The 9,821-nt window shown below is 49.1% G+C and overlaps 2 protein-coding genes across 2 annotated transcripts; one reads left to right on the forward strand and one right to left on the reverse strand.

The window, feature by feature from the left end:
• Positions 1–154: 154 nt before the first annotated feature.
• Positions 155–3,631, forward strand: LOC119294736 (zinc finger CCCH domain-containing protein 24-like). The gene is made up of 2 exons (XM_037572992.1): positions 155–501; positions 795–3,631. The coding sequence occupies exon 2, from the start codon at positions 821–823 to the stop codon at positions 3,050–3,052; it is 2,232 nt and encodes a 743-aa protein (XP_037428889.1). The 5' UTR covers positions 155–501; positions 795–820; the 3' UTR covers positions 3,053–3,631.
• A 1,628-nt stretch (positions 3,632–5,259) lies between these two features.
• On the reverse strand, positions 5,260–9,188 carry LOC119294738 (alkaline ceramidase-like). Its single transcript, XM_037572993.1, has 3 exons — positions 9,056–9,188; positions 7,931–8,270; positions 5,260–6,186 (listed from the first exon to the last, which is right to left on the reverse strand). Exons 2-3 carry the CDS (start codon positions 8,197–8,199, stop codon positions 5,670–5,672), a joined length of 786 nt encoding a protein of 261 aa, XP_037428890.1. The 5' UTR covers positions 8,200–8,270; positions 9,056–9,188; the 3' UTR covers positions 5,260–5,669.
• Between the last annotated feature and the right edge of the window lie 633 nt (positions 9,189–9,821).

Here is a 9,821-nt window from a genome sequence, read left to right on the forward strand (position 1 = left end):
ATGTAACCAAGAAATAGGAAATGCAATTTTGCTAGTAAACCAAACAACTATCACATGTGCACACTCAACACTAGCACAACAAAATCATCAATTTGATGCACGTCCACATGAGAGGGGGAAGAGAGAGGGGTGTGTGTGTGTGTCGCCGCGAGAACTCCGATAGCTACACCCCCCCACTCCCTTTCTCTCTCCTCAACTTTCCCCTTTTTTACTGCCCTCTCTCTCTCTCTCCTCCCCGCACACGCCCCATGCTTCCGCTTCTTCTTCCCCCCATCAATCGCGAACCGGATAGGGGATAGTAGATAGATCGGCCCCAAATCTTTGCCCTCGGAACACCGCGGCGGCCGGCCGCTTTCACCCAACTCCATCCCACCACCACCCCTCCCGCTCTCCCCAGATTCGGGTCTCCGTGGAGATTTCCGGGATCTTTGTTTGCGCCGGCGACGTCGCTCATGGCGTGCTGACATGCTCCGCCGCGCCACAAGCTGCTGCCGTGCACAGGTTAGGCTCCGCTCCGCTCCCCTCCCCTCTCCTCGCCCCGATCTGCCGGCCGGAGCCGCGGCTCCGGCCGAGGGCCCGAGCTTTGACGAGCTCCTGATCTAGCCAAAGATTGGTTTTTGTTTCCCCGGAGATCTTTCCGTGGATTCGGTCGCCGTGCTTCCATTTTTGTAGCCTCGGTTTCCCCTCCCTTTCCCGTTGTATTTCGCGTCCGATTCGGCAGGTTTCCAGTCCATCTCGCTGTGCTATTTCGGACCTTGCTTGACTGGCTTCTTGACTCATGTTTTTTGCCCCAGTTGCTCCGATCCGACGAGCCAAGAAGATGAACGGCGCGCTGATCCCCGCGGCGGCCGGCGCCGACGCCGCGGCGCCCAGGAAGAATGCGGTCGCCGAGATGGCCAGGCACCTCACCGTCGACACGGACGACGCCTTCGCCCGCCTCCTCGAGCTCGCCGCTGACGACGACGCGGAAGGCCTGCGCCGCGCGCTGGAGCGCGCGCCCCCCGCCGCCGCGGACGAGGCCGGCCTCTGGTACGGCCGCCGGAAGGCGCTCGAGCAGCGCACCCCGCTCATGGTGGCCGCCACCTACGGCAGCCTCGCCGCGCTCCGCCTGCTGCTGTCCCTCCCCTCCGTCGACGTCAACCGCCGCTGCGGCCCCGACGGCACCACCGCCCTTCACTGCGCCGCCTCTGGTGGCTCGTCCTCGGCCGTCGAGGCCGTCAGGCTGCTCCTGGTGGCCGGGGCCGACGCCGACGCCACAGATGCGTCCGGGTGCCGTCCTGCTGATGTGATCTCTGTGCCGCCGAAGATGATTGATGCAAAGATCGCCCTCCAGGATCTGCTTGGGCTCCCAAAGTCTGGGCATGGCGTGCTCCGGGTGGTGACAAGGGCCACAAACCTGACCTCGTCGCCGGTGTCATCACCCACCGCCGAGGACGCTCGGTCTCCATCAGCTGCTGTGATGATGATGTCAAAGTTCCCAGACCTGCCGAGGGTTGCCACTTCAGAGAAGAAGGAATACCCAGTGGATCCATCCCTGCCGGATATCAAGAACAGCATCTATGCTTCTGACGAGTTCCGCATGTACTCCTTCAAGATCAGGCCGTGCTCCCGGGCGTACTCGCATGACTGGACCGAGTGCCCCTTTGTGCACCCTGGGGAGAACGCCCGGCGCCGCGATCCGCGCAAGTATCACTACAGTTGTGTTCCATGCCCTGATTTCAGAAAAGGTGTGTGCCGGCGTGGAGACATGTGTGAGTATGCTCATGGGGTGTTTGAGTGCTGGCTCCACCCAGCGCAATACCGCACTCGCCTCTGCAAGGATGGCACCGGCTGCAATCGCCGCGTCTGTTTCTTCGCGCACACCACCGATGAGCTCCGCCCGCTGTATGTCTCCACTGGGTCTGCAGTGCCATCCCCTAGGGCCTCAGCAACGGCTGCAATGGAGATGGCGGCAGCAATGGGCTTGATGCCTGGTTCTCCGTCATCGGTTTCGGCAGTCATGTCCCCGTTTACCCCACCGAGGTCTCCTTCTGGCAATGGGATGCCCCCTTCTCTGGGCTGGCAGCAACCAAATGTTCCGACGCTACACCTTCCGGGCAGCAGCCTTCAGTCGAGCAGACTCCGAAGCTCACTTAATGCAAGGGATATGCATATGGATGACTACTCCCTGTTGCAGGATATTGATTCCCAGCTTATAAACGATCTGTGCTACTCGCGTCTTGGTTCATCAGCAGGAGGGAACCACAGTTCTCGGACCAAGAGTCTGAACCCTTCAAACCTGGATGATCTCTTCTCTGCTGAGATGGTCTCGTCCCCGAGGTACAACAATGCTGATCAAGGTGCTATGTTTTCACCTTCCCAGAAGGCTGCTATCCTTAATCAGTTCCAGCAACAGCAGCAACTTCTTTCACCAATCAACACAGGGTTCTCACCAAAGGCTGTGGACAACCAGCAGTTGCATTCACGCTCATCTCTACTGCAAGCATCACTTGGGATATCCTCCCCTGGCCGGATGTCCCCCCGATGCGTCGAATCTGGGTCGCCAATGAACTCCCACCTAGCTGCCGCCCTTGCCCAGCGTGAGAAGCAACAGCAGCAGCAGCACCAACAGCACCAGCAGACAATGAGGAGCCTCAGTTCTCGCGATCTCGGGCCCAGTGCTGCAAGAGCATCGGCTGCTGTTGGCTCTCCTCTGAGCTCATCATGGTCCAAGTGGGGATCTCCTTCAGGAGCACCGGATTGGGGCGTCAACGGTGAAGAACTGGGTAAGCTTCGCCGGTCATCTTCCTTTGAGCTGAGATCAGGCGGCGACGACCCAGATCTTTCCTGGGTGCACACACTGGTTAAGGAGTCTCCACCAGAGAAGCAAGCCACCACAGCTGAATCCATCAACAACTCTGTCAGACCTTCACCTCAAATGCATCCCGGTGTAAGTAATGGTGAAGGCTCCGGTGCGAGCACGCAGCTGAACCGACACGACCAAGCCGCAGTCATTGGAGCGCTGCTCGAGCAGATGCAGCTTGACGAGCAGATCGGTAGTCTAGCAACATAGACGAACAACCAACCGAGCCCGGTGGCTGGTGCGAGAAGAAGTTACCATTTGTTAGCTAAAGAAGAATTGCAAGTATTTTTTTGATTTTCTGTTCATTGAGGTGGTCAGTCAACAAGCCAAAAGGATGGATGAATAGCTGAAGGCGGTGATTCAGGGATTGGTTTTCGTTAAATTTTTGGGAGGTAAAAATCAATACACAACTATTGAGTTTCCATTTCCAGTAGGTTAAATTAAAAGAGTGGAGTTACCTCAGTCGGGGCCGAACGGAGGTAGGGAGAATCGCACCCCGGCAGCTTCAGTTCATCAGCCAAAAAGATTTATTAGTTGTCTATTCTGTCAATTAACCCTGTTATATTAAAACTTTAAAAAAGAAGGCTCATGTGCCATGCCAGAATTCTTTCCTTTTTTTTTCACCTTGGTGGTTGTTGTTTATTTTGTTTATTGTTGTGACATGGATACTTGATGTACTGATGGGGGTATAAATGGTTACCCGGGCATGCCATAGTTCCAAGTCCCCAAATATGTTTTAATTTTTAAATTTTCTTCCTTCAACATGATTTGTGAGAGGATTTTACACCATGGCCTTGTTTCCGGTCCGAAGATGATGTTGATTCCTCTATTGTTCATGGATGATAATTGTAATGATGATGATGATGATGATAATGTGAAATTGTTACCGAATCCGTGTCGCTTTTTAATTTTTTTCGCCGTCTAATCGAATCTTGGTTAATCTGAAGCGCTCCTGAATTTCTTGTGACTGGTGGCCGATGCAACCAGGGGCTCTGTTTCTTGACTGGTGGATGATGGAATTTCAGGGCTAGTGGGTGCACACGTGGTGGAGTCAGTTGTGGGTGCATTTTTATTGGCCAGGTGTGAGCGAGATAATGCGCGGGCTAGTCAGTGTGAAGATCTTGATTCGAATTCCTGCCGGCATTCGGAGGACGCGTAGCGGTGATATGATTCTTATTATTGCGCCGGTTTTGACAGTAAGGTGGTTCTAGATGTAGAATATTGTTTGGTACTTTTCCTCCAACGGGAGGAGCGAAAACGAACCTCCTCAAATGTAATGTCCGGACGTGTTCGCGGATAGCGATGGTGGCGCCCTCTGGTGGCGCCGGCCTTCCACCAAATATCTGTCCCTCGGGTTCAAGCCTGAGTTCGTGCGTCTGGACTCCCCCAAACCTTTCGTAAGTTCGGGGCGGTTTGTAGTTGGTCTGAGGTTGAGTTAGCGTGTTCGGACTTCCCCAAACCTTCTCTAAGTTTGGGGAACATTTGTAGGGTTTCATACGTCCAGGCTATTTTACAGATATTTAATGACTGCCGGTGGATGGAAAATGTCTGAACTTGTTGGTTCAGATTTGATGAATCCCCTTTCCATTGATCCCTTTCCCCAAAACTAAGGGCCTGTTTAGGACTGATCCGCTTCATGAAAATCGGTTTCGCTCCACTAAATTCAGTTTAGAGCAGTTTCATTCAAAAGTTGCAGTACTATCAAGAGAATGTTTGGCTTCCATCTAGCTCCAGCTTCAAGAATGAAAAATTTGATGGAAAGGATCTATTTGATTGGTTGAGGGGGAGAAACGAAGGAGTATCACTTAATGATGAAGAAGAGCTTCATAAAAAACTAAGAGTTGTACACCAGATTTTAGTTTTTCTTACGGAGCCGCATATCATGAAGCTATCCGTTTGGCTTTAATCTTTTGAAGCGGAGTTAAATTTTAAGAAGCAGAGCAGTCCCAAACAAGCTCTAAGTAATGTGTCGATTTCCACTCCTTAGTCGCAACCTCATGGATTGAAGCATTGATTCGACATTGGCACTCCGGGGTCTCCATCATTCCATCAAGACCATCCTAGACCAGTACAGGCATAACGTGCACAAGCCAGAAGCATGGTATAGGGTGATGACAGGTGACAAGATTATTATTTCTGAAATGAAGGCAAAAGTTTTGCCTCATCGATTAATTAAGAAGAAAAAAATTACCCAGTTAACTTATGAAAAACCAGGCAAAAACCAATGATGGGCAGAAATGGCCGCGTTTCAACCTTCGTTTTCAAGTTTCAGCACCTTGATGGCGTGACCCTTTTGCTTGTGTGAGCAAGTTCAATGAACAATTAGGAAATTAAAATTGCTCCAAGACTCATAGCCATGCTTCCACAATCAGCAGGTGCAAAAAGATCAAACGTAATACACACCAGCCTTCAGGAACTAGTTCACAAATAGAATCGATTAACGATAAAAGAATCAACTGTTACCACGAACAAGAATCTATCACCACTCCAGCAGTAAGTTAAACTAATACAATTCAACCCCATCTCAAGTCAAATCCAAAGAATAAAAATATGAAGTCCTATAAGTTCACAAACACAAACTGCTGCAGATTGAAAGTAAGAGACGAACACTCCAGCTAATCTCTGGTTGAAACCAAGTATGGTACAAAACAGGGCGTTAGTTAAAAGTTACCAAAATCAATCGAGACATCACTGACGACATTCATTTGTAGTCCGTAATCACTTGGAAGCCCATTTACAAAAAATGCCACCGCTTGTTCTTTTTTGCGAGCCTGGTGGACATTAGATTTCTTCTGGTCCTGGAGAACACCGCTGATCGGCAGACGACTTACTCCCTCTTTCTGGATTTCTGAATCTTGACATAAGGCAAGAATCCAAAGAGGTGGATGATGCGCGGCTCCCACCCACGCTGCTGAGCTCGGCAGAACATCAAGAATGTGTTTGCAAAGTACGAGTTGAAGCCCATAAGCACATGCCACCATGCGTGTCCCTGCGGGTTGATGACCCAGAGCGAGAGCTTCTTACAGAAGATGCGATCAACTAGCCAGCAAACTGTCGCCAGGAATATGGTAAGAACCCACAGCTTCGCGAGCCTCTTGGCAGCCAAGTCTTTCGTCTGAATGTAGTACTTGTACATCCGCGGGATGCAGAGAAGGCAGAGGCCAATGTAGTGCAACTTGAATACTACTTGGAATCGCACGAAGAAGTGAACTACAGCAAATGCAGCACCGTATAGAACAAGGAAAGTAGGCATGGTGCTCCTGTAATGCCAGTCTGGTGAATAAAGGACATACAGATATAGGAGGATTTCCCACACCATTGGAGTCTCGTCACTCTGCTGTAAGCTGGGAAACAAAATACGGCCAACACAAATCAATATATTGCATACAGTAAAGCAAAACTGAAAGAAATAATATGAAGAATTTGGTTGAAGTTAGACATGCTGAAACTGAGAAGCACACTAAGAAATGCCTGTGATGATCCATGAGGCCTCAAATGCACAGCCTTTACTCAAATAGATTAAGAGAGAGAATGATTTTTAACTTGCACATCATGGTCTTAATTACAGGAATGCATCCACTCTACACAGGACTTGAAACAATTCACCGATTGTGTTTGATGTAATGGATATGGTATTTATAATTCAGAGTACATGCAGCACAGACAGTTGTTAAGGAGGTAAGTGGTAACTAATGATGAGCATCACATGACCACCAAAACATGCAGGTTGCTTTATTCGGGAGACTTCTAACTTACTAATTTGCCAACCAAAGGACCAACAGGAGCGGCAAATAGTGAGCGCCTGTAACTACTGAAATTTTTTCATAAGCATAAGAAAACCATTTAACTCAAGACACCATTTCAGCAATGAACAGCTGCACCGGTTGCTGATGGTCAGCCAGGGCGCATAAGTACAACGATGCCCAATTTTTAATTCAAAATCTTCCAAATAAATCATTCGTTGTTGGGGTGCGCAAGTGCATATCCACTCATCAGTGCATCACACATCAAATAAGCATAGAATTTGAAAGCAAGACTCGATGGAGAAAAGAATCTAAAGTGACTTGTAATTTATCAATGTGACCTTCTGTACAAAAGTTTTCAACCTATGAAGACGATCCTGTTTTGTTTGTAGTTTGCCTGTATTTTTGTAACTTCTCAGAGTAAGGCAATTTTGAAATTATTAAAGGGAGCATTCACCAAAAATTTACAAGGTGTTCTAACAGAATCACATAGAAGTAACAAAGAATGTATTGTTTATAGCTTTTGGCTTTGTGCAATGGATAATAACAACACTGTTGTAAGCAATAGTCAGCTATTTCCATGCAAAAACACCGGAAGTAAAATGCACTTCTTTGAATATCCACAGCAGTGAGATCAAAGAAAAGTTCAGGTCAATAACGGCAAGATAACAATCACAATAGCAGGGCGCAATATATCATAGTACTAATACAAACTTAACACAAATTCATATTGACAAAATATCTTCTGCAAATGATTCAAATGGTAGTAAATATAGGTTCATCAAGGCGCATTTATTTTCTGTTATCAGATACTCTAAATCAAATGCAAGCTCGCGTCGCTAAATGTAAAAGGTGTGTCCTGGGTAGTGTCTGAGAGATAGTGCCTACCAAACTCAGATCTACAAAATATCGATATGTTCTCTGTATTTCAATAATTTATAGTCGCCAATACCACATACTAAGCTGTAACCATTGTAGACAGAAAATCAGCCAAAAAGATGATGAAAATGGTCACGGGGAAGCAAGAAACCACCTCCAAGCAAATTAACAACTGGCGTTGTAGAGTCTTTTTTTCCTCAAAATGGTAGGGAGCATGAAATTTAACTTTGATGTTTTGAAGCAAAGCCATAATAACTAGTAAAAAAGAAAGAGGAAATTACCCTAGTTTCTACGACATGAGATAAACTGCTGTAACCAAAACCCATCCAATCATTGTGAGCACAATTGCAAGATGCGCGTAGTAGGAATGAACAACATTCAACGAGCAAGAGGGCTAACTCCCAGAATTGCATGATTACAATTAACACCAACCGAGAATACCAGTACAGTTAACTAAAAAACTTACACATGTTGCAAGGTTGCATGGAAGATGATACTCCCAATAGAAAGTATCATATTGGATATGTGCAGGACGCTGAAGCGCTTCTCGAAACGCTGGCGGAGAGCATTCACGAGCCCAATAAGCGCCAAAAGAATGCAAGGGGCATTAGAGAGAGTATTGTAGAACTCTGCGATGTATGACGAGCGCGCATAGTTCTCCTCGCACAGCTCGGTGGTTGATGTAACCGGCCCCCAGAAGCTCGCCACCATCGAATCCGCCATGGAATCAGCCATGCTGAGCTCTTGATTTGGTGTGCTATCAAGAGGCTATGTCACAGCGTGTCGGAGGGCAGCAAACCAAAGACCTGCAGAAATGAAACGTAAATCTGTTAAGACCCATGGAGTGCTGGTGGTAGTTAATCATACTCCAGCGTGTACGAGATGTCTGGAGCGTACAGCAGGTAAAAGAAGTCGTTAAAAGATAATTGACGTTTCCATCATCTACCCTATTCATCCATAAAAGGCAAGGGTGATTTTTCCAGTAATGCAGTGACGACATAATAAAGGCGCAACACCCCTTGGCACAAACAATCCGAGTCTCCATCATGGAAGGCTCGCACACAGCAAGCAGAATTACACAAGTAACTCCTACTCAGTGAGGGCTGGGAAGAAACCCTAACAATTAAAACACTCTTACAAGTTACAACCACTGCCTTGCTTGACAGAAAGGCGCTCTTATAACAGAATCCAGCGGCACTAGCAGATCCCATCAGAGGTACGCACAGATTCGCCGCATGGTGCGGAATCCGGCATCGATCGATTCCCAGTCCCCCCGACCAGCCCCACGGCACGAGCAAACGTCTACCGGACCCCCGCAGATCTGCTGGTCAAACCCGAACCAGCAGAATCGCGGAGCAACCCAACCCCCTTACAGCGGCGATTAGGGGCAAGACTAGGTTCGATCCCTCTCCTCTGCACTCACTCGCGGGAAACGCGCGCCCCGCCGTTCGCCGAGAAACCCAGATCGACGGGGCGGAACCGGGCGGCCCGGCCGGTGGGCGCGGGGGCGGATCGGGGAGAGCCCGCGGCTAGGCTAGGGAAGGGCTTTGATCGGAGGGGGCGGAGGGGAGAGGGATCGGAGGTCGGTTACCTCGGGGCGGGCGCCGCGGTGTGCCGTGCCGTGGTGTGCGCGCTAGGGCATGGAGGAGGACGGCGAGGTCCGTGGGGGGGCGCTCGCTCCGCTTTTGTTCGCTTGGCTCGCTCGATCGATCCGTCGCTGTCTTCCTTTCTTTTTTTCCTTTTTCCTTTTCCTTTTAACTTTTCTCCACGCGTCTTTTCCTCGGTGTTCGTTCGTTGGAATTAAAAAAACAAAAGGAAAACCGCCGTGGGCCTTCCGTCGGCGTGGTGCGCGGGCCTAGCGCGTGGGGCCGGTGGGCTTGACGGGTGGGAGGGGGCGAGTGTCGTCGGCCGGCCTTCCGCGGTGGCTCGTACGGCGGTACACGCGTCCGGCCGTGTATACACCCCCTAGCTAGCAAGTTGTGTTCTTGTGAGGAGAAGAATATGCATACAGGGACCATTTCCCCTGGTGATCCCGTCGCCTAGCCATTACTGCCCACAGCGTGCCGCATTATTGAATCAGAATATCTTGTAGTAGTAGAGTGTATCTAAATAATATGCCTATTTTTTTTTTGAAAAAACTTCAAATCTATTCATCTTCAATCATGACAGTACAACGAACACCAGAAATAATAAAAAAAATCATCCAGATCCGTAGACCACCTAGCGGCGGCTATAAGCACATTGACAGTGGTCCGATCGAAATTTGTGTGAGCGCATGAGTTGTGAGATGTGCTCAACACTTGAAGCGGAAATCTACAACATGCTCCGTATTTCTGTGTTAAAAGATGGCGTCGTGT

Source organism: Triticum dicoccoides, chromosome 4B (genome assembly GCF_002162155.2).
Source record: "Triticum dicoccoides isolate Atlit2015 ecotype Zavitan chromosome 4B, WEW_v2.0, whole genome shotgun sequence".
Taxonomy (NCBI): domain Eukaryota; kingdom Viridiplantae; phylum Streptophyta; class Magnoliopsida; order Poales; family Poaceae; genus Triticum; species Triticum dicoccoides.

Excerpts from the sequence above, each read along its gene's own strand:
- LOC119294736 (XM_037572992.1), top strand. The coding sequence starts at position 821 with ATGAACGGCGCGCTGATCCCCGCGGCGGCCGGCGCCGACGCCGCGGCG.
- LOC119294738 (XM_037572993.1), bottom strand. The coding sequence starts at position 8,199 with ATGGCTGATTCCATGGCGGATTCGATGGTGGCGAGCTTCTGGGGGCCG. Across the intron at positions 6,187-7,930 it reads CATGCAACCTTGCAACATGT|CTTACAGCAGAGTGACGAGA; the intron begins GTAAGTTTTTTA and ends TTTGTTTCCCAG.